The 26267-nt window shown below is 35.7% G+C and overlaps 1 protein-coding gene across 1 annotated transcript in view; it reads left to right on the top strand.

The window, feature by feature from the left end:
• The first annotated feature begins 742 nt into the window (after nucleotides 1-742).
• The window catches only part of LOC135197716 (N-acetylated-alpha-linked acidic dipeptidase 2-like), a 142661-nt gene continuing 117136 nt past the window's right edge, over nucleotides 743-26267 (top strand). The window contains exon 1 of the mRNA XM_064224755.1: nucleotides 743-778. Coding sequence (XP_064080825.1) covers nucleotides 753-778 — 26 coding nt within the window. The 5' untranslated portion in view covers nucleotides 743-752. The remainder of the gene's footprint in view (nucleotides 779-26267) is intronic.

A 26267-nucleotide genomic window follows, 5' to 3' on the forward strand; every position in this document is an offset into this window, starting at 1 on the left:
TGCTTCCAGTTCTGCATCGCGTCCCACTTTTGAAATATACGACAAATGAGCGGTTCCAGGCGGTTATGAATCGCACGAATTGATGGAGTTTTGGTTTTCGGGTGTTGAAACTATTCCTCTCCGTGGTTTTGCGAGTCGGGAGGATCTTGGGAAGTTTAAATCTATATGAATTATTTTTGGTGGTTGTGAGATGTTTTGAAATTTTGCCTCCTAGGATATTTTAAAAAATATTTAGCTTGATATATATATATATATATATATATATATATATATATATATATATATATATAATTTTTTTCATGGTTATAAGGTGCTTTCTTATCGCTTGCTCTGATAATAAGCTTTACACACTATTTTGTTGTTGTTGTTGTTGTTGTTGTTGTTGGGGTGTAGGAAAGGTCTATGGAAAAGCCGAAAAAGGTCTGAATAAGGTGTTTTGCGTTGCGTTATAGATACAGGAATTCTAGGATAGGATATTTATGATTTATTTATTCGAATGAAAAATGTAAATAATAAATAATGTGCATGATGAAGGTTGCAGAACATTGATTTCTGATGAAATATAGCGTATTTATTTTAGTTTTCGTTGGTGAAACATCGCTCTATTTGACCATAGATTTTTGCACGTTGATTGAAATCTCTCCTATGTTAAGAGAAACCAAAAAGTGTATTAGTATGGAAGAGGAGGCTACTGTCACCTAAATAAATATCATATATATAAATGAGTCTTATTAACTTCCAGGTGACCAGCCATGACCGGACGTGGGCATGTGTCAGGGTAAGTACCCAGTAGTCGTAGAAATTTATTTTCGTATTTATCTCTCATATTCATGTCTGTGAAATTGTATTTAACCTTTCAGGTGGTCTATGCAAATCAAGGCCTTGCCTTTCGAGTCAGGTAGGATTGTAATAGTCAGGTCAGCTAATTCACCTGTGGGAATGTACGTATTATGGATCAGGTGTACCCTTAGTTGGATACCTTAGCAAAGTGATTTTATTTAAACTATCGTTTAATCCAAAATACAAAAACTTCAACGCTGATAGGTATACAGCATTTACTATAAGTTTTCAAGTTGTACTTATACACGTTGTTGTACAAGTAATAAAGAAAATGTTGTAACCATGGCATCCACGCACAAAACACCTGTGAAAGAACACTAGCACAGCGGATAGCAATTTATATACAGTAGTTCATACCATACCATTATCAGTTCTACCTAACTTTGGCAACTCTGAGTCACACGAGGGGAACATGTGCTTTAAATTAAGTGCAGGTGTATATATCTCCCCCTCAGGAAGATCAGACGCTCTGAGATTCTCAGGTGTGGTGATCACCTGGGGTGATATGTGTTTTCAGAATCAACGTGTTTTTATCACCTGAGGAAACATACTTTCGAATTATTTTTATATATGATGTTAATCGAGACTTGAACTGTCTGTCACTTGTTAGAGAGGTCTGTGTGTTGATTGCAGTCATTTGATGAATTTATGTTCTTCGAGGTATAAATGTGTTCGTTTTAAATTTTTACAAGATGTTATATTGTATAGGTAACATATTTCCTAAGAGTGAGTCTGCTGGGTATGCAGTAGCCCGGATAATTGTTAGTTTGTTTTCTGTTACGAAATGTCTTCGTCGATGGTTGATCGTGGTAAAGTTAAGTATATCTTAGTTTTACCAGACCACTGAGCTGATTAGCAGCTCTCCTAGGGCTGGCCCGAAGAATTATATATATTTTACGTGACTAGGAACCAATTGGTCACCTAGCACCGGGACCTACAGCTTATTGTGGGATCCGAACCACGCTGTATCGAGAAATGAATTTCTATCACCAGAAATACAATTCTTTGATTCCACATTGGCCGCGCCGAGAATCGAACTTCGGACCACCGGATTGGTGGCCGAGCGCTTAAACCACTCGTCCAACGAGGAACTAGTTGATCGTGGTAAATCCAGATAAAAGAGTTTATGGTCATTATGAGCTTAGTCTTGTATGTCATATTTTCTGGTTCAGTTTGTCCGTCTGTGAGAAGTGCTTGGAAACTGATGAATGATTTTCGAAACTAATGAACGATTTTTAAAATTTTAAGACCTACTTTACGACCGAAACAAAATGGTAGAGACGTATGTTGTTTGTAGAAAAATATAAAATTCTGTAACTATACAGGTCACGTTATTGTAATGACAGATAAACGTGAACTTCATACTAAGGAAATAATACGTAAATGCATTTTTGCTGTAAAAGTGGCTGCCCTCTCCCCCACCCCCCCACCCGGGGGCTTCCCGACGTCCCATGGATAACATGTGATCCTCTGTGGTCTGATAACAAACTAGGAGGTCATTCTATTACAGAATGTGAAATCCTCTCGTAAATTGAGACTTTCACTCATTCTTTTGTAACTCGTTTTTAGTATTTGAAATATATATTTTTTTCTGTCATTTTTGTCGGTATTATTACAGAGTTAAGGGAGTCAGAATGGCAAAAACAATAATAATAAACTGTCATTTCCTATCAATTTATTTTGTCATGTATTACCTCGTTACTGTTTATATATTGTTGGGAAATATTTAAGGTTTCCTGTTTATCATTTCATTTCCACACACATTATATATATATATATATATATATATATATATATATATATATATATAGATATAGATATATATATATATATATATATATATATATATATATATATATGTATGTATATATATGATTATAATCACTTTAGCACGTGATTCGTTTATCACATATCCACAGGTGTAAAATATTTTTCACCTGTGGATATGTGTTATATATATATATATATATATATATATATATATATATATATATATATATATATATATATATATATCATATATATAATCTTGTGATTCATATTTGATAGTATATAAGAGGCTAGCAGTGTTTTTAAAAACGTCAGAACTATTTGCTATAAAACCTTGATTATGTAATTGAGTAATTGAAGCATTACTGACGATTGGTGGTATTCAATTTGTCGTTGCTGAACGCACCGCAGGAATAACATATTATTAAGGAGATGGATGGACCTAAATTGAACGCTGCCTTTCGTGTTCAACAAGGTTTTAGTTCCTGTCTCTTCACCAGTTTTTTGACAGCGACCTCACTGTTGTGATATTTCATGTAGATTATTTTAGAATTATCGTCTCTGGACGCATAATGCTGCTAGATTGTCAAGTTTTAATTCTGAGAATAGGATGTGGAGGAATTACTTTCTTTAGCTTCGAGTATCTCTCGTGTGTTGGTAGAATTAACCCTTTTTTCATTAATGTAAATGATTGGTTTTGATTAATAAATTGGCATTTGGGGGTTAATCCCTTTACCTTACATGTTTTTGGTAGAATTAATCCTCACTTACATTAATGTAAATGATTGTTTTTTTATTGATAAAGTGGCATTTGGAGGCCATATCTATCTTATTTCACATTTCTTTATTAGTAAACTGGTATTTGGAGGTTATTTCCTCCTTTATTTCAAAATGGTTGTTTCATAATACTAAATGCTACTAATTTTGTCTAAGTGATTATTATCTCGGATTGTCAATATGTCATTCGTCATCACTGAGGAAATTAAAACTTTATATAAAATTTCCTTGATCCGTTTTCGCATTGACGCTTATGAACGATTATTTTCCAGCATGTGATGAGGATTTTTTTTTCACATATTCCAAAGCCTATTTATCTTGCCCCCCTCCCCTCCCCTTCCCCACCTTGTGCTGATTTAGGCTTAGGGGGTTTCCAATGTTATTGGAATAATTCTTCTGTTATATCGGTAATGTTCGTGTGCGTGCGTTGCCATAAGGTTTATCTCAGATTTGTAAGTTTTAGTCTCTCTCTCTCTCTCTCTCTCTCTCTCTCTCTCTCTCTCTCTCTCTCTCTCTCTCTCAAGGAGGGGATAAAACCGTGGATTAGAAACTTACGAAAAGGAATAAGTTACCCACTCGTACCAACGCCATCTCTCTCTCACTGCACTTCAGTAACTCCTTTCTAACATTTACCACTAGTTGACAAACTCTCTCTCTTCTCTCTCTCTCTCTCTCTCTCTCTCTCTCTCTCTCTCTCTCTCTGCAGTAAATCCTTTCTATTTTAACAATTACATAGTTGACAAACCCCCCCTCTCTCTCTCTCTCTCTCTCTCTCTCTCTCTCTCTCTCTCTCTCTCTCTCTCTCTGATGCCATTTTATTTGGCTTGCATTGTTCTTCTATTGTTTATCTGCTTGACATCCCATCGTCATTGCTGGATACGAGTCACCGAACTTTGACGCAGAGACCAAAGGTTGCATTGTTTATGCTCAACGAGTAATAGTACTTTTTTTTGTTCATTTCAATGCAGTTTTATTTGCTTGGAATAATCTAATTGAGACTTGTCGTTCTTGTTAAAAGTGTTTGTGTGTGTGTGTGTGTGTGTGTGTGTGTGTAAGTGTAAAGGTAGGAAGCAGGAGAGGGATTCTGAGCTGTGGAGCTAAGGCCATCCCTGATACATCCGTCCTACATCGTATATATTCCCTTTTTGGGCCATGCGTCAAAGGCAGACAAGCTGTAGAAGGGAAACACAATGAAATTTAAAAAAAAACTACCTCATGTTAATTCCAGAGTACTAATATAATAAAAAATAAATTCAATAGTAATTTGTAAATATTGTAGGTTTATAATTTTGTAATATTTTGTAACATCCTACGTATGTAAATGAAATGTAATATTTTTCTAATAAAAAATAAAAATTAAAGTACTACTACAAAGTACAAGAGAAAGAGAACGATTTCCTGGTCGTTTAGTCTTCCTTGAAAACTCAACGACCTATGATTAGAACTTTGGTATATATAAGCATTGAAAGAATTTTTTGCCAAGTTTTGTTCTCTTGTGCGTCACAAAAATAGTCATGTATTTCTTTTTATAGATCATCTCTTCGCTCATGCATCTCCTTTAGTCATATATTGTTGTTGTTGTCAACTTGGATGCAGGAGGAACACCAGAACATTATGTCGAATTTTTTCATGTTTCTTTTTTATTTTATTGTTAAAAAGGGACTTTTTATTTACCTTTTTTATGTTAATGTTGAAAAGGGGACTTTCTTCAATTTACCTACAGTGAGTAATGTCGAAATATGAAGAAACTATACCAAATATAGCTAAAGGACAGTTCATAATTCGGTGCCTAAATTCTCTTTACTTTGCTTTCTTGTTCTTTGCTGTCTTGTGAAATCAGGTACTTCTTATTGTCTTCGTTTGCGATACATAAAATGATTTTGTCTCGAAGGAGGTAGTGCCCTCAATGCAATATACGTGGTGCACTGTAGAAACTGCTAAAGGGTGTTTGCACTTTTATTTAAAATGTATCAAGGATTTTGTCTGGTATTCACATGGTAACCTCTTCTTGAATCCAGGATTTGGCTTGCTTGGGAATCTCTCTCTCTCTCTCTCTCTCTCTCTCTCTCTCTCTCTCTCTCTCTCTCTCTCTCTCTCTTCATATTACGTAGGAATGAATTCAATCAATTTTCTATTTTTATCCTGAATCCTGGAGAGTGAACGTGGTTGTGAATCTCTCTCTCTCTCTCTCTCTCTCTCTCTCTCTCTCTCTCTCTCTCTCTCTCTCTGTGCCACACCTCTCATTGTGTGAGAATTAATTCAATATGAGTTCAATCAGTTTTCTATTTTTATCTCTCCCAGTCATCGATATCACGACCTCACCCTTTTATCTCTGATCTCTCTCTCTCTCCCCCTTCGTTAGTTTTGCTTTCGTTTTTCTCGTTTCTCCCCCGCCAGCGTTATTATCGTCATATATATCCTCTCGATCAACGCTGTTAGATTCTCTCTCTCTCTCTCTCTCTCTCTCTCTCTCTCTCTCTCTCTCAATTATTGATTTTTCTTCAGGGTTATAATCTCCCCCTTTGTTTCCTCTTCACAACGGGATGTTCTCCTTTTCAGTTTTGCTTTGTGAGAGGGGCGTGTTCATAATCTCCCCCTCACTCCCCTCTCCCTCCCCAGTCTCCTCCCTTTCCCCTCCCCCCCCATCCCCATCCCCATCCACCTTCCCCACCCAACCCTTCATATCTGTTTGAAGTTCAATTTTTGTCCAGTCCTTGAGTCTCTTTTTTTTCGTACGTCCTGTCTCGTGCATCTTATTATGATTATTATCATTATATTATCGCCTTCCTTTATCTCCTTCTACTCTTTTAAGGTCCTTCCTTTTTTTACTCTTTAAGGGGCTCTTACTCATTTGCTTTGTTGCTTTGTTCTCTGTCCTTCCTTATTTGTCAGAAGTATTTTTGCTGTAGCGTCGTCTTGCCTTGGAGTCGTGGAGCGAAGACCCTCAGGTTGGGCGGTGGGTAGATTGGATAGCGAGAAAGAAAGAAATATAAAATATCGATAGATAGATAGATTGATTGATTGACTACAAAATTGCAAAAGAATCAGAATTCCATTAACTATCATACCTGACCAAAGATCATTTTTTGGGGTTGACTTAATAAAAATATAAGTTCTTTACAGAACGACCTTTGTAAAAATAATAAATGAATGGTAAAGATGACATGTAACGACATAGTTCATGTTGGGTAAACTATACAGGCTTATGCATATTTGATAAACTATACAGGCTTATACATGTGAACACTTCAAAGTTGATATTTGACAAGCTATACAGACGCATACTTATGAACACTAGATTGTGAATATTTAATTAACTAAAAACACCTACATATGAACATTAAAAGTGAATATATAATTAACTAAACAGACACCTACATATGAACACTAGAGACACATACATACGAGTACTTTGACAACAGTTGACAGTTGCCGAACACGAACTATCATCGTAATGTTCACACAAGAAAAACAATTAAATTTAGCAAGGAGTCTTTGTGGATATAATCTGAATAACCTCCAACCATTCCAACGAAAAAGAAAGAGTCCATTATTTCTTGGATCAAAACGTAATTATATTTTCCTTCCCCGAACATTTTCGTTTATAATTCCATCTTCTTCTTGCAAGGTACATTCTCTTAACGAGTGGCCATTTAAGCGCTTAATTAATTATTTTTTTTTTTTTTTTTTTTTGCCTGGGTTTAATGAACGTTTACATTTTCCAAAACTTTGGACGTTCGATTGTAAAATTTTGAGTTTTTGAGTCTGGAATTTTCACATTCCAGGACTCTCTCTCTCTCTCTCTCTCTCTCTCTCTCTCTCTCTCTCTCTCTCTCTCTCTCTCTCTCCAATACAAAACAGGATGTATGAAAATGGAAAAATTTGTACATTTAACTTTCTATTTTCGTTTTTCATACATTTGTAGTTCCATTTTCGACTGCATATATATACGTATGTATATATATATATATATATATATATAATATATATATATATATATATATCAAACATATATATATATATATATAGAGAGGAGAGAGAGAGATATTATAGGAGAGAGAGAGAGAGAGAGAGAAGAGAGAGAGAGAGAGAGAGAGTAGTAGAGGAGAGAGAGAGAGACTTTTTTTTAGAATTGGAATAAAAGAATATTGAAAGCAAACTAAAACTCATTGGGTCTCATTTTTGCAAGTGTAAGTTGTTTAAGATTTACATCCATACTGTGCAGCCAAGAATGCAAATAGTTTTGCTGTGTATTAGAATAACCCCAATATTCATTTTATAGTTCTAACTTCAGCCACATGCAATTTCAAGGTGAAGGCTCTCTCTCTCATCTCTCTCTCTCTCTCTCTCATCTCTCTCTCTCTCTCTCTCTCTCCTTATATTGAACAAGATCAGGAAAAGGCGAGATTCCTCTCTCCAGAAAGCTGGATTATTATTAAGAAGAAAATCCGAAATTCTGAGGCAGGTGGAGCCGATCTTTGATGGAACGAGGCAGGCTTGAAATTCCAGAATTGCTGTGAAACCTATTTCACAGCCTGAAGACAGCTTACGAGGCACGAAGGCATGCCAATCATATTGAAGACGTTCCCCCGATTCGTACAGCCCTCTCCCACCAGCTGCTTTTTTGCAAGCAAAGCGTATTCTGTGGGATCTTGATAAAAAAGATGAGCATATCTTAGTTTTACCAGACCACTGACGCTGATTAACAGCTTCCTAGGGCTGGTCCGAAGGATTAGATATTTTTACGTGGCTAGGAACCAATTGGTCACCTAGCAACGGGACCTACAGCTTATTGTGGGATCCGAACCACACTATATCGAGAAATGAATTTCTATCACCAGAAATAAATTCCTCTGATTCCGCGTTGGCCGAGCCGGGATTCGAACTTCGGACCACCGGATTTGCAGCCGAGCTTGAAAACCACTCGTCCAGAAAGGAACTTTGTGGGATCTTGATAAATCCGTTTATACGTATGGAGTTCTAAGTCCCTGTTTTCACTTACCTTTCTACCGTGGAGTTAAGGATGTGTATAATATATATATATATATATATATATATATATATATATATATATATATATATATATATATATATATATATACATATATATATAATATATATATATATAACACACACACACATATATATATATATATATTGACATGAAAGTTACTTTATAAAAGTTATGTGGCTGTAAACCTGATGCTTTAGAGATAACTGGTGATTTTAAAGCTCAAAGGACTCCTTCGATGCTAGTGCGTTCATTTCTGGCATCCTGCAGGAGTGGAAAAAACTCCTACCATTAGGATCTATAATTCTCCACTTATTTACTTTCGTCTTTGGATAGTTAAAATAAAACGGTCCAAGAGCATTGTGTGGGGTGATTACCGCCTGGCCACGGTCATCCTCATTGGTGATGGTGTAGAGAAACTGCAGAGACAGGGAAGAGACTTTTGAAAGTGCTTGCAAGAGAAGAAAGTTGAATTTGACAGTTCAAGCAAATATGCAATTCATTGCCCTAATATTATTCTCCTTATATTTTAACAATTTACTTACATTTTTTCTATTTATTGATTAATTTATTAATTTACTTTCTATATTTTGAATAACTGATCTCTTCTTTCTGTATTTCCCTTTACTTTCTTTTACTTCTTTTTAATGAATTCCATATTTTTTGGAAGCTTGAATTTTGGGTCAGTGGCTCCTGTGGGGTTGTGCCCTATGAATAGGGTTCATCCTCTTAATAATAATAATAATAATAATAATAATAATAATAATAATAATAATAATAATAATAACAATAATATAATAGCTGGAGATTATGAAGCAGTAGCATTGGATATTAATACCGATTTCTGAGGAAGCAGCTGATTTGCAATAGACAATCGGGAATGGAGATGAACGCTTCGTGGAAGCGTTCTGCATATAGGATTCATCCTTATTTCTGTAGTTGAAGGATGCGTGAGACGCTTAATATTAATGGTACCGCATCCTGGTCGGAGAAGGGCGAAAATGATGTGTATTACACACGATCAAGTTTTTATAATACCGGCCCCCTGCAACTTTGCTTAATAGGCTCTTAATGTGGCATCTGTAAACGGTCTCTCGAGCCCATTTTTATCGGCAATAACTGTCTGTTTTGATACGAGAGGTATGCTGCTTTTTTTGTTGGACCTCAGAGTAAGACGATACAACCACATGATTAGCAATGGAAATGTTAAAAGTAGTGGAGTGATGCACTCCATCCTGCGTTTTCCTCTTAAACGTACAACCGATCTTTTCTGTGAATCAGACACATCATTATTCATTGTGTCAGTCCTTCTTCGCGAGATGTTTGTTTTTTATATGCATTCCTTCGCAAGTGAGTGAGTGCGATCTCCCTTTCATGCAGTATTTGTGTGTGTGTGTGTTTGTGTGTCTATGCTAACTTGCTTTCGACTCATCCGGGGATTTTTGACCTGTGTGGAAACGCCTAAGTCCTAAGAATATCAAAATCCTATATATATATATATATATATTATATATATATATATATATATATATATATATATATATAGTATGTAGATATATATGTATGTATGTGTGTGTATGTGTATTATATTATATATATACATATATATATATACACACACACACACACACACACACACACTGGCAAAAAGATAACGAAGATTACCAGAGTTGATTATAACTTTTTTTACCTTCTCATATAATAAGTGATCGATTCTCTCTGTATTTCAGTGGCCCCTCTGGTGGGATTGTCCCACACGAATCGTGTTCATCGGCTGAATAATAATAATAATAATAATAATAATAATAATAATAATAATAATAATAATAATAATAACAACCAAATGATGCTGCTACTTAGACAAATCATTATACATTTCGTAGATTTTTCAATCTCGGCGATGGAATTCAAATATAATATAATAATATATATATATATATATATATATATATATATATATATATATATATATAGTATATATATTTAAAAATTCGACCAAGCGTCATATTTTATTTGTTGTGACTTCATAATGTGATCAGAATTCTTGTTGTTAACAATATACCATTACTGTATACTGATAGTAGCCTTTTTGCTAGGTCTGACCACGTAGGATATATATATGTATATATATATATATATATATATATATATATATATATATATATATATATTTTATTTCTATACTGTTTAAGTTTCATTGTAGTTTATTAATAATGTTACCACTGGATAAACTAAACCACAGTCATTTATTAGGTAGTACACATGTTAAAAGATAAAATCGTTACTGTGTGCCGCCAATATCTTTATGATTTCAGACCAATGAACTTTGCAGCCAGTGTTCCAACCACTTGCGGTGAATCCCACCGCTGGGAATTGAGTATGTTTTCCGGCAACACTTTCGCATTAAATTTCTCTTATTTGTTCTGCGTTTCATTGTTGTTGATGATATCCCAAGCGTGTAGTCTTTGGTCCCTTACCCTACTCTTTGTTTTTGATTGCCTTTCTCCTGTTTATAATTACCATTATACCTTTCCTTCTCTTCGTTTCTCTTATTCGCCAGATTTTGTGTGTGTATGTTTATTTTCCAAATATTATCTCTACCTTTTCCTTTAATTATTACATATATTCACCATTTTTTACTTTCACAAATAAATATTATAACTATCTTTCCCTTTATTCATACGAATATTTCCCCTTTTTTGTATTTTGTTTTTTTACGAACAAATATTTTAATTACCTTTTCCTTCCTTCATTGCCAATATTCCCCATTAAAAAAACAAATATAATAACTACCTTTTCCTTCCTTCATTACCAATATTCCTCCCCCATTATTCTGTTTTTTTTTTTTTTTTTTTTTACAAACAAATATTATAAGTATACCTCTCCCTTTTTTCATTACCAACTAGCCCCCCCACCCCCCCCCCCCACAGGTAATTTTTTTTTTCTTTTGCCTTTGCTAACAAGTAACTACTTTTTCCATTCTTCATCACCATTATTCAACAGATTTATTTTTCATTGTCTTTGCAAATACATACTATAGTAGATTCACACCAATTGTGCATCTGATGTCTAGGCCAGTCCTTTACGACGCTCCTGATTGACTGTTGGCAAGCCAGTCACAGGCCTGGAAACTCTCAGTCTCTCTCGAGAGTTCACATAGGCAAGATGTACGTATGTTCCACTTCTCCGTAGGGATACGTCTTTCAAAAGGAGACGTGGAAATACTTCCTACCTATGTGAACACTCTCGAGAGACTGAGAGTTTCCAGCCCTGTGATTGGCTTACCAACAGCCAATCGGGAGCGTCGTAAGGGACTGGCCTAGACGTCAAACGCACGGTTGATGTGAATCTTACTATATTATACCTAACATTTGTGGGTGTCATGTAAGCAACAGATTTTGTATCTATGTCGAATTGGATAGTTTCCTCATATTTATAATACACTGCTCCTTATTTGTACCTTAAAATCTTTGTGTATATTATACAATTTTTCTAAAACAATGCTGCTTATTTATATGTTAAAAGCTTTATTTAAATAGCCCAAAGGCTATTTATACGTAGAGTCTCCACTGCTGTTCAGAAAATTCAGTTTAGTCCTTACAGCCTCCTGCAGTATTCGTTTGTGTCGTAATGATTATGAAATGTTAACCAAAGTCATTGTTATTTTCACGTTAAATATAAACGTCCTGTTTGTTCTGTGTATTCAAGACACCTGGCTAAATGATGCGTGTGCTACAGATAGAGCTGTAATATTGTCATTTTGAATCCTGTATCTCAGGGTAGTAACCGTATATATATATATATATATATAGATATATATATATATATATATATATATATATATATTATATATATATATATATATATATATATAGATATATATATATATATATATATATAAGGTTTTTGCCACGAAGGAAAAAATGAAAAGCTAAATAGCCGAGTACTTTCGGTCCTGTTCAGACCCTTAGTAAAGGGTCTGAACAGGACCGAAAGTACTCGGCTATCTCGCTTTTTCATTTTTTCCTTCGTGGCAAAAACCTTTATTTATATTATATCTTTAATATATTATATATATATATATATATATATATATATATATATTATATATATATATATATAAAATCTTATCAACTAAACAATCCTCCATTGGATAACATATATAAAAATATATTAATTCTAAGGTAGAGCGAATTACATATTAAAGGACATTTGTAGCTTAATGCTTGTATATGATATATGAATCACGGTAATCCGATAAATTCATATATATGCATATGTGTGTGCATGTATATGTTTGCTTCACAAATGCACTTAGATACTTATCGCACGTCCGTTTATCAACTCATAGTCTAAGCATGCTATCATAATTCAAATGCAAGGTACTTAAAGATTGTACTTAAATAAAATAAGCGTAACGAAAGGTAGGCTAATGTTAAATATATTTATTTATTCATTAACTTTTTCTTTTTCAGATTCATTTATTTACTTTTTTACTTTTTTTTTTATCACGGCAGGAATTGTAAGAGTAACGATAGGTGAGCTATTTTTTCCTTCCAAATAACACCGCTCGAAAGGCGAGGAAAAAGCGTACAAAGACGTATTTAATAATATATAGCACACATAAAATGCAACTCGAATATACGTAGATATACTTTAATTCCCCTCTAAGGATGTCTGTTGGTTTATGACCGCATCCTGCTATCATATCCGGGTCGCATTGTCTTCATTGCATGCAAGCGGATGTGCAGGCGCGACCTTGTACGTATATCATTATCATGAGTGATGGCACATACCCTTTGGCCCCTGCTCATCGGATCTCCCCCCGGGTGTAATGAAATAGTTTGGGTAAGTGGATGTAATTGAGGCGTGTTTGAATTTTATGGTGCTGGTAGGCTCGTTGTTTGTCTACCTTTATTAAGTCATTATTTAAACTTTCATTAGATTGCTTTATGAAACAAAATTGGTCGCCTGATACTCTCCACTTTGTATAAAAAACTTGATTGAAGAGATACAGAAAACAGAGCTATATGAATAGCAAAGCACAAATTCATACCTTTACATGGTCTCTTGTGCATGTGTAATGCCTTTATGCTTGCAGGCATGCGCAGTTCCATCTGTAAGCTTCAATCCGCACTCAACATAGCAAGCACATACTGTGATTGAAACACGCAGAGGCTTCGGATATTTGAGGATAATAAGCTTACACCAACGCAAAAAAAAAAGGGGGGTGTGTGATCCGTCCTCCAGCTTACTCGGGACGTATGCAAGATTGTCCCCTCACGCATAAATTGAATCATGCCAAAATCTATGATCAGATAGAGCCTTGTTTCACCAACGAAAATTAAAATAAATACGCTTTATTTTTATTAGAATTAACTTTTATGCACCGTTTAACATGCAAATTATTTATTTTTTAAATTTTAATTCTCATTAATAAATGATAAATAGCCTATCCTAAAATTCCTGCATCTTGAACTCGACGCGAAACACCTTTTTCAGACCTTTTTAGGCTCTCCCATAGACCTTTCCTACACCCCAACAAAGACACAGTAGTTTGCAAGCTTACTCCCCGAGTAAGCAAAAGAAATGCTAAGAAACCTTCCAGGGGTAGTATGATCAGTGCACCTCACGCGCTAAGGTTCTTTGTGGCGTTCCCATGGCCCCCAGCTGCAACCCCTTTCATTTGTTTTACTGTATATCCATCTTACTTTCCTCGACCCTCTCCCAACAATTGTTTCATAGTGCAGCTGCTTTGAGGTTTTCCTCCTGTTACACCTTTTAAACCATTTTTTACCCTCAATTTCCGTTTCATCGTTGAACGACCTGATAGGTCCCAACGCTTGGCCATTTGCCTGAATTTTATATACCAGTTCCAATTCGAATAAGAGGTTTAACTCTCTTGTCTTAACACCGATGTGAAGTGTCTTCCTATATTAGCCATTTAACTCGCAATGAGTATTTGGATAAGGAAACTCCTTATGAAAATAGATGAATAAATAAAAAGTTGTCTAAATTCCTTTAAGAAGTCTTTGAACTGCCGATTACTCCTTTTTTTTTATGTCTGGATTTACTCGCGCGATGACGCGACATTTTGGAGAGAGAGAGAGAGAGAGAGAGAGAGAGAGAGAGAGAGAGAGAGAGAGAGAGAGAGAGAATCCTTGGGTGCTATGATTAGACAATCACTAGATTACAATCTGTTTTGAATGGCCTTCCTGGGCTGGGGGTAAATTACCCATAGGTTGGGAACCACTTTGTTATCCTCTTTACTCTAATATAAACTTGTGGATACAGATCGATCTGTATATATGATGGCGGGTTTGTTTAAGTGTTAAATAGCTGTTTTTTTTATATTTCTAAAAAAAAAAGCTTCTCTTATTAAAGTAGGAATTTTAACTATCTTCCATTTTCACCCGAAAAAAAATCTGAAATGTTAAATTGAATCAAAGCTTACTTTTGTGAAAGAATGACTAATCAAAAGTGCTATTTACAGTTGATCTGCAGTAAATTACTTTTAAGGTATTAACATTGCAAGCACCCGTTGAACCTAATCATATCAAGTCTAATTAAGGCCTGATCTTTCGAATGGTTCACTGGAACCGAGGGAAGAACCAACCAGTCGCCTGCAATCCAAGGAAAGTATATTTATAGTGATGAAACAATGAACTGGTCGACCGGCATTTGCACTCACCGGATGGGTTTAGTGGTCCTCGAACAGGCTTTGCCATTCGCTTGACCTGAGGTCAAGTAATATTTGACTCTCATGGCGAAATGCGCGCTTGGGGAGTTAATTCAGGGTTGGCACTGGGTGGTTAGTATGTAGGCTTTGCATGTATGTTAGAGTATACATACTGATGTTTTTTTTTTCACAGTTGTGACCATGATTGACTGAATCACTGGCTTTAATTCACTGCAATTATCACCAGAAGCCCGGTGTGGACGCAAGTATATATATATATATATATATATATATATATATATATATATATATATATATATATATATATATATATATGAATGTGTGTGTATATAATATATATATATATATATATATATAGATAATATATATATATATAGATATATTATATATATATATGATATATATATATATATATATATATATATATAGATATATATAATATATATTGTGACGAAGTGGGCAAGAGTATCTGGGTCCTGAATACCATTAATACTTGGTGCATGAAATAGTCAAAGATCTGTGTCTGGACACCATTAATATTGTTAACCCAAATTGCCAAGTATCTGGTTACTACACTTACCATTTGTACTTGTTAGTACAAGAGACCCTTTTATTCCTGGGTCTGGGACACCCTTTGTACTTAGGGCACAGTTCGTTCAAGTACCTGGTTGTTACTTACCTCACTACAGACAGACACCTGACCCTTCATCACAAATACTAACGACTGAATAACTCTAAAGGGTAAGAGTGAGCCCTTATATAACTGAACAGTCAAGAAAACAATCAGTCTAAGTTCATTAAAATAGGTGTGAGGTAATCTTAATTAAAGGGCATCACTCGTGCAACTTCAAATCTAAGTATTTCCCTGATTCTGTTTTATTTGTGGGAAACATCACACTTATCACTCTATATTTCTACCTATACAACAAAATATCATGCTGGTGGTTCAATGAAATACTTATATAAATCTTAAATACAAAAATTTATTCTAAATTCAAAATCTATAAGTGAAATTCACAATCTCAGGGAAATTGTTATTTCTTGAAAACAAAAGTTTAATTAATTCTTGAATTAATTAATTAAGCAAAAATTAAATCAAAGTTTTGTTTTTCAAGAAAATTAATTAAATTAAATCATAAACATAAATAATTCAAATTTGAAAATTAAATTTAATTAAATGCAAGTTAATTCACAAGTGTAAGATTCAAAATGTACACAATAGAATATTAATCAAACTAATTAAACAAAAATAAAGACAATGCAGAAAAACATAATGCATAATATGAAAACAATTAAAGCATTGACAGTACAAACATTAAGCATATAAAAAAAATGGGATATGTCAAAAGAACAAAGCAAAAGATAAATGTTTAGAAATGATAAAACCCCGAAGTGCACTTCAAAACATTTGTAAAAATACCTTATACACAGCTGCAGCTTCAATCAAAAGGCCTGTTACAATTTTACACTTTTTCACTATTTTCTTGGGCGCCTTCACAGACTTAACAGAAATAATACTATGTTCAGATTCCACAAACAACACATATATTACTAAGAATTATATAAAAATGAGTGACCAGCTCGTTACGTTAAGTTACTGAAACAGCCTCGCAACTGAGCGAGCGAGAGAGAGAGATTTTGAGAGAGAGAGAGAGACTATAACGCACGCCGCTATCCCTCAAAAAGCGAATGAATCTACATTTTATATGCGTAACTATCGTATCAAGGGGAATGGTGATTTCATTTCAGTGAACACGTCTAAGACGAAAACATATTACGTCAACTCTATAGGGGTACCTAATACAATGCCTCTTTGACTGCGTTCACATATGGCTATGAATAAGGCTCCCTTGTTCCTTCACAGGCTCGACCACGATGTGTTTCCATCAATAAAAAAAAATCAGCTTACCTAAGGCATTCTCAAAGTGCGAAAACACCCTCTTCAAAAGGCTTATGAGCTTTCACTCTCTCTATGTTACGGTACTTAAAAATGAAAAGTGGGATTACTTAGCACATGTTATCTTTAAATTTGGGAAATCTGAACATACCAAAACACACATTTCATAACATGATACAAAGGTTCTGATGTGAATTAATCATATTACCACAATTATAATTGCATTCCAAACTTACATTATAAGATTCCTCCACCCCAAGAAGATTAGTTATTCCGGGGTTGAATCCAACGATTCACAACGGGATAAATAATCGGCAACTACATTGTTCTTACCAGATATGTGCTCAACCTTTATATTATACTGTTGCAAGCACAAAGACCACCTGGTCAGTCTTTGATTATGGTTTTTCATCCGCTGTATGAATGACAGGGGATTGTGATCAGACACACTAAAACTTCTTCATTCCTAGGTCGGTCTGTTCACATACACTTCAAACTTTTCAATGCTGTGATTAAGGCTAGAGTTTCCTTTTCAATAGTTGCATACTTTTTCTGATGCCTTTCCAGTTTCGAAGACAGGAAACACACAGGGTGTAGAAGGTTATTTTCATCTTCTTGAAGTAGAACAGCTCTAATTCCGCAATCAGAGGCATCAACTTGTATCACAAATTTCTTATTAAAGTCTGGAGCTTGAAGCACTGGTCTTGTATGTTAAAATGGCTTTTACCTTCTCAAAGGATTCTTGACATTCTGGAGTCCAAACAAACTTAGCTTTGGGACTAGTTAAAGTCTGTCAAGGGAGCTACTACGGCTGAGAAATTTGGACAGAAACGACGATAGAATCCAGCCATGCCCAAAAATCTTTGTAGTTGCTTCCTAGTAGTAGGGGGGGTAGCCTTACGGATACCTTCCACATTAGCATTCACCAGAGCGAGAAGGCCTTTTCCAACTTCAAACCCAAGGTACTGAACAGTCGCCTTCCCAAACTCACTCTTCTCTAGGTTGACTGTTAGTCCTGCCTCTTGTAGTTTCTTGAAACTCTTCAGGATCTGCAGATGTTCTTCCCACGTTGTAGAGTAAATGACTATGTCATCAAGGTATACACCTACTCCTTCTATAGAACCTAGCAGTTGATCCATCACTCGTTGAAATGTGGCTGGTGCATTCATCAGACCAAATGGCAATACAGTATACTGATACAATCCAAAAGGAGTAATAAAAGCTGACAGCAAACTTTGCATTTTCATCTAAGGGTATCGATAAATATCCCTTCAATAAGTCTATCTTGGAAACAAACTTGGCTTGCCCAATATTATCAAGTAACTGATCTATAAGAGGCAAGGGATAATTGTCAGCCATACTTATGGAATTCAGTTTCCTATAATCAGTACACATCCTAAAGGAGCCATCAGGTTTCTTCACTAACACACATGGAGAACTGAAGTGACTTGAACTGGGTTTCTGCTAATCCATGTTGCAGCAAATACTGAACTTCTTTCTTCAGAACATCTCGATGATAAGGTGATAAGCGATAAGCTCTTTGTTTGAACGATTTCCATCTTCTTTGATCTTGATTCCATGTTTGGTCAGATTAGTACGTCTGGGTACATCTGCAAAAATCTCTGTGAAGCTTCTAATCACTTCACTCAATTCCTCACCTTGTTCAACATTAAGATGTTTCAGTTTATCCTCCAAATTTTCCAAAATTGAAGAATTATTCATCTTGCTTTCAGCTCCCAATTCATAGCCGTCATCGTCTTCTGTAGATGAAGTTGTCTGTATTATTGACACAGTTTCAGTTCTAGTTTCTGAGAAGTAAGGTTTTCAAAGTTCACATGTATCTTCCTCTGTCGTTTTCTTCTTTCTGGTGTTTCAATCACATAAGTTCTATCACTTAACTTCTCAATTATCCTGTAGGGACCTTGAAATTTATTTGTAAGGGGAAACCTCTTGACTGCAGAAACACTAACACTTGTTTGACCAATACTAAAACTTCTTAGCTTAGTCTTTCTGTCATAGTTCCTTTTCATTTTGTCTTGACTCATTTTCAGATTTTTCTAAAGAGAATTTCTAATCTCTTCCCAACCTTTTCCTTAAGTTCTTCACATACTCTCCTTGGATTTCCTCTTTATTTCTACCCAATTTTGTCTGCAAGAATCTTCAAAGGTCCTCTCACTTCTCTTCCAAAAATCATCTCATTGGGTGAACATCCCATGCTTTCTTGATAAGCATTCCTAACTTCAAATAACATTAAGGGTAAACCAACATCCCATTCTCTTCCTGACTCAGAACAATACTTTGTCAGCATACTTTTCAATGTCTGGTGGAACCTTTCCAAGGCACCTTGAGTTTCTGGATGATAAGCGGTTGATAACTGTTGTTTCACCCCTAATAAGTTTCATCACATCCTGGAATAACTTGGAAGTAAAGTTCGTTCCTCATCACTTTGTACAATTTCTGGTATACCAAACTTTGAGAAAAACTCCAATAATTTCTCAGCAAACTATCTTGGCAGATAGGTTTCTGACAGGATCGCTTCAGGATATCTGTAACAGGACACATTAATGTCAACAGATATTCATTTTCTTTCTTCGTCTTTGGAAGCTGTCAACCATATCTATAATCACCTTGTTAAAGGGTTCTCCTCTAACTTCTATAGGTATATGGGGGACTTTTCATGAATGGTTCATTATTTGGTTTTTTCCAGCGACCTGGCAGTATGGACACTCTTGACAGGACCTGCTAACATCTTTATGAAGTCCAGGACCAGAAAAATATCTCATGATCTTCTCCACAGTCTTCCTGACTCCCATATGTCCAGATTCATGAGCTACTGCTACACTTGCTTTCTCAATGGCCATGGAATCAAAATCTATGATATTCGCCCCATTCAGCGTTTCCGGGTATATCGAAGTTTATACTTCCTCATCAGCAAACCTTCCTTTCAGATAATAACAGGTAGGAGTTTGTTTGCATCTCTTCCTGATCAACAACTCTGAAGAACAAATCAGCTAACGATGCGATCCCTCTTCTGCAAGTTCATTAGCTTCTCTCTTGTTACCTGTCCAACTTCAATGGTTGAACTATCAATATCTGCTACTTCAGCTACTGTAGTTTCACTACTATCTTCAGGAACACCTTGACTACTCGGAGTCTTTTCAGGAACAGCAGATTCTTCATTTTCTTGGGAAATCCTTTCTCGGTCAGCTCCAGGGAGGCATCACTCCCCTGGAACAATTGTTCTAAGTTCAAAGATCCTTCACTTGATCCATCTTGGGCGTGCATATCCTCAGTTTCTTCACCAACAGTCGTGATTCTCCTCATACTTCTGGTAGTTACACAACTAGGGAACAGGTGGGGGTTATTCTTCTCCAACTCTACCGTAGGACTAATCCTCAACGGTTTGTCTGTCACTACAGGACAACGGAACAAATGGAACACCACCAACTTCATTTCCCAACAGAACATGTACACCTTCCACAGCCAGTGAGTCCTTTACAGCAAAATCAACACTCCCTGTCACCCAATTCACAGGACAGGTGTAAGCGGCATATCGGAGTACTTCCTCTCCTCCTATACCCTTCAAAATAACTGAATCTCCAGTGAGATTCTTCTCCAACATTGGGTGAGCACCACGTAACACCACACTATGGTTGCTCCCTGTATCACGTAAAATCTTGACTGGTACCTGCACACACTCTTCTTTAGTTGCCAGTGTACCCTCATAGATATATGGCTTAAAAGCCTCCAAACTGCTCAGCCACTCACTGCTTGAAGTTACATTTCCACTGGTTGCTAAACACTCAGCTTGTTTAGTTTCAGTCTTCCCTGTAGTCGGATTCCTCCCCACATTGTTTCTTAAACAGTCTGTTTGACCTGGTCACCTCTTACTATTTGACCAACAGGCTTGGACTGCTGATAATTCCAATAACACTCCTGACTGAAGTGTCCTGCTCTTCCACACTTGAAGCAGACAACATTAGGCTTTTGCAACTGTCTTGCAAAAATTAGATGAGGATTTCACATTACTTGCTGAGGAGTATTATTACTTGTAGGTTTCCCTCTTATAAAATTGCTCCTGAAACCTGGATGAGACTTAAAACCTGGGCGTGGCTGATTCTGGTACTTGACATTATAATTTTAACGGCCTGCTACTAATTATATTGTAGTCTTCACTCAGTGTAGCAGCTTTGTCAAGTCAACCCCTCTCTCTCTCAAATAGGCTCTTATATGCTCAGGAATACCTTTAAAATATTGCTCTAAAACAACTAACTCTTCTAACTCTTCAAAAGTTGTAACTTTAGCTACCTCCAACCATCTTTTTAAAACCCCTTCTCACTTTATAAGCATAATCCAAGAAAGTTACTTTTTCATCCTTTCTTAAGTTTTCTGAATCTTTCATTGTAGTACTCTGGGGTCAACTGTATACTTGTAGCACATTATGTTTGAGCACTTTGTAGTCTTTACATGATCAAGCGTTAAGGCTAGATAAGCACTTCTCCCTTTACCAATCAAGACACTTTGTAGCAAAACTGACCATTTATCTTCTGGCCATCCCATACCTGAAGCCACTTCCTCAAAGTGATCAAAGAACTCATCTGGAGCCTCTTCAGTAAACTTAGGGATTAACTTCTGCACTCTTACTACATCAAATGCAGGGTCTTGATTTACCATGGTTAGGGTTAGACGGTGTTGCAGGTAATGTGGGATCTAGCTCTTATCAATTCCATCTCCCTTTCATGTCTTGCAATTTCTCTTTCCTCTTTTATCCTTTGCCTTTTATCCTGCTGCTTTTTCCTTCTTCTCTTTCTCTTCTTTCTTGTTTTTTCCCTGTCTAATGTGTCTTTTTCAGCTTGTTTTCTCTTTCTTTCAGCCTGTATTTTCAGCTTAATCAAACTTTCTTCTGCTTCTATGCGTCTGAGTTCTAACTCTGCATCACTTTTCTCTTTCTTTTCTACTTGCTTATTTATAAGATCAGCCTGTGCTACATTCAACAACTCTTGAGCTAGTTCTAACTCATCATCATCAGTTATTCTACCAGAGTCTATCAATGCTCGTATTACAATGCATGTTTAATTTGTGCTTTTATCATGCTACTAGACACATGACAACCACATGCTACTGCTAAAGCACTCCACTGTGCCTTAGTCAGAGTAGTTTCAGACAACACTTGGATGGAAGGGGCTGCTCAAAAATTCCTGAGTATCGAATGGGAGCCCATTTTTTCCTCAAATACCATTCTTTACAATAAAAATGCAAAAACAAAATATATGGTCACTCTTCTAATAAAATATATTCCTAACACCACCAGTATAAGCTAGAGTGATAATGTGATTTTTTTTGTTTTTTTCCTCCCTGGTTTCTGGGGATCATTGATACTTGGTACATAAAGTGCCAAATATCCCGGGTATCTGGGCACCATTAATACTTGTGACGAAGTGGGCAAGAGTATCTGGGTCTGAATACCATTAATACTTGGGGGGGGGGCGTGGGCAAGAGTATTCTGGGTATCGATACCATTAATACTTGGTGCATGAAATAGTCAAAGATCTGTTGTCTGGACACCATTAATATTTGTTAACCCAAATTGCCAAGTATCCCTGGTTACTACACCTTACCATTTGTACTTGTTAGTTACAAGAGACCCTTTTATTCCTGGGTCTTGGGACACCCTTTGTAACTTAGGCACAGTTTCGTTCAAGTACCTGGTTGTTACTTACCTCACTACAGACAGACACCTGACCTTCATCACAATACTAAACGACTGAATACTCTAAAGGTAAGAGTGAGCCCTTATATAACTGAACAGTCAAGAAAACAATCAGTCTAAGTTCATTAAAATAGGTGTGAGGTATTCTTAATTAAAGGGCATCACTCGTGCAACTTCAAATCTAAGTATTTCCCTGATTCTGTTTATTTGTGGGAAACGTCACAATTATCACACTATATTTCTACCTAGACAAAGAAAATAGATCATGCTGGTGGTTCAATGAAATACTCATATAAATCTAAATCACTTTATTTCTAAATTCAAAAATTTATAAGTGAAATTCACAATCTCAGGGAAATTGTTATTACTTGAAAACAAAAGTTTAATTAATTCCTGAATTAATTATTAAGCAAAATTAAATCAAAGTTTATTAAGAAAATTTAATTAAATTAAATAATAAATAAATAATTAAATTTGAAATTAAATTTAATTAAATGCAAGTTAATTCACAAGTGTAAGATTCAAAATGTACACAATAGAATATTAATCAAACTAATTAAACAAAAATAAAGACAATGCAGAAAAACATAATGCATAATATGAAACATTTAAAGCATTGACAGTACAAACATTAAGCATATAAAAAAATGGGATATGTCAAAAGAACAAAGCAAAAGATAAATGTTTAGAAATGATAAAACCCCGAAGTGCACTTCAAAACATTTGTAAAAATACCTTATACACAGCTGCAGCTTCAATCAAAAGGCCTGTTACAATTTTACACTTTTTCACTATTTTCTTGGGCGCCTTCAACAGACTTAACAGAAATAATACTATGTTCAGATTCCACAAACAACACATATATACTAAGAATTATATAAAAATGAGTGACCAGCTCGTTACGTTAAGTTACTGAAACTGCCTCGCAACCGAGCGAGCGAGAGAGAGAGATTTTGAGAGAGAGAGAGAGAGACTATAACGCACGCCGCTATCCCTCAAAAGCGAATGAATCTACATTTTATATGCGTAACTATCGTATCAAGGGAATGGGTGCATTTCAGTGAACACGTCTCAGACGAAAACATATTACGTCAACTCTATATGGTACCTAATACAATGCCTCTTTGACTGCGTTCACATATGGCTATGAATAAGCTCCCTTGTTCCTTCACAGGCTCGATCCGAACGATGTGTTTACATCGATAAAAAAAAATCAGCTTACCTAAGGCATTCTCAAAGTGCGAAAACACCCTCTTCAAAAGGCTTATGAGCTTTCACTCTCTCTATGTTACGGTACTTAAAATGAAAAGTGGGATTACTTAGCACATGTTATCTTTAAATTTGGGAATCTGAACATACCAAACACACATTTCATAAACATGATACAAAGGAAATGGTTCTGATGTGAATTAATCATATTACCACAATTATAATTGCATTCCAAACTTACATTATAAGAATATATATATATATATATATATATGATATATATATATATATATATATATATATATATATATATATATATATATATGAATACTTATCACATCACCGTCTGCTAGCAGACTCGGTAGCATCATTGTCCGTTTCTGATTTCGTTTCCCATCCAACTGGACGGTGGTTCGATCCCATGGGGGGACGAATTATTATCAACTAGAAATTCCCCCTCGGTACATATATGATAGATCAATTCCGAGGTAGAGCGAATTAGATATTAAAGGACATTTGTAGCTCGAATGACTATATGATATATATATATATATATATATATATATATATACATAGATAATATATATATATATATATATATATATATATATATATAATTTTAAAAGAGTTACAGATTCGTATTAGGCCCTGACACTTTGGAGACAGCATTCAACTTATTATTTTTTTTTTTTTTTTTTTTTTTTTTGTGGCTTTATCACAGACCTCCAATTCGACTGGGTGGTATTTATAGTGTGGGGTTCCGGTTGCATCCTGCCTCCTTAGGAGTCCATCACTTTTTCTTACTATGTGCGCCGTTTCTAGGATCACACTCTTCTGCATGAGTCCTGGACTACTTCAGCCTCTAGTTTTTCTAGATTCCTTTTCAGGGATCTTGGGATCGTGCCTAGTGCTCCTATGATTATGGGTACGATTTCCACTGGCATATCCCATATTCTTCTTATTTCTATTTTCAGATCTTGATACTTATCCATTTTTCCTTTCCCTTCTTTCTCTTCAACTCTGGTGTCCCATGGTATTGCGAAATCAATGAGTGATACTTTCTTCTTCTTGACTTTGTCAATCAACGTCACGTCTGGTCTATTTGCACGTATCACCCTATCCGTTCTGATACCATGTGTCATCGTCTGGCTAGTTCTTTAGTCTGTCTCATGTATTGTCCGTGCATTGGTTTGTTGTGCCAGTCCTCTCTTCTGTCTGTCATTCTCCTGTCCTCTGTATATTTCTGGGTCTTCGTCTACTTTTATTGGTCCTTCTTCCCATGCACTCCTGAGCCACTCGTCTTCACTAGTTTTTCAGATATTGCCCCAGTGCTCTGTTTTCGATGTTGACGCAGTCCTCTATACTTAGTAGTCCTCTCCCTCCTTCCTTTCGTGTTATGTATAGTCTGTCTGTATTTGCTCTTGGGTGTAGTGCTTTGTGTATTGCCATATGTTTCCTGGTTTTCTGATCTATGCTGCGGAGTTCTGCCTTCGTCCATTCCCACCACCCCCCCCCATTCCTGCGCTGTATCTGATTACTACACTGCCCATGCCCATGTTTATGGCTGTTATCATATTTCCGGCGTTTGAGTTTTGACTTGAGTATCGCCTTGAGTCTCTGCATATATTCTTTTTCTGATCGTGTCTTTCATCTCTTGGTGTTTTATATCCCCTCCTCCATTATTCCCAGGTATTTGTATCCAGTCTCATCTATGTGTTTGATGTTGCTCCCATCTGGTAGCTTTATCCCTTCAGTTTCTCGTTACTTTGCCTTTTTGTATGTTGACTAAGGCGCATTTTTCTATTCCAAACTCCATCCTGATGTCCCCAGATACAATCCTTACAGTCTGGATTAGGATATCTATTTCCTTGATGCTCTTACCATACAGCTTGATGTCGTCCATGAACATCAGATGGTTGATTCTGTGCCTCTTTTCTTGAGTTGGTACCCGCATCATCCTCTTCTGTAGTACTTTTGGTCATGGGAATCATGGCTACTACGAAGAGTAGTGGGGACAGTGAGTCGCCCTGGAAGATCCCTCTCGTGATATTAACCTCTGCTAGTCTTATTCCAGAGCTTGTAATTTTTGTATTTCAGTTGCGCATTGTATTTTTGAGGAAGCTGATGGTGTTTTCCTCTGCCCCATATATATTCGAAGGCAGTTCTAATTAAGCCCACTGTGTGTGGTATCATGTCGAAGGCTTTCTTATAGTCTATCCATTATTATTATTATTATTATTATTATTATTATTATTATTAATTATTATTATTATTATTATTATTATTATTATTATTAATTTTGTACTGAGGTTCGCATAATGCAGCCATCCTTTATAATAGGGCATGTTACAGA

The sequence above is a fragment of the Macrobrachium nipponense genome, chromosome 21 (genome assembly GCF_015104395.2).
Source record: "Macrobrachium nipponense isolate FS-2020 chromosome 21, ASM1510439v2, whole genome shotgun sequence".
Classification (NCBI taxonomy): Eukaryota; Metazoa; Arthropoda; class Malacostraca; order Decapoda; family Palaemonidae; genus Macrobrachium; species Macrobrachium nipponense.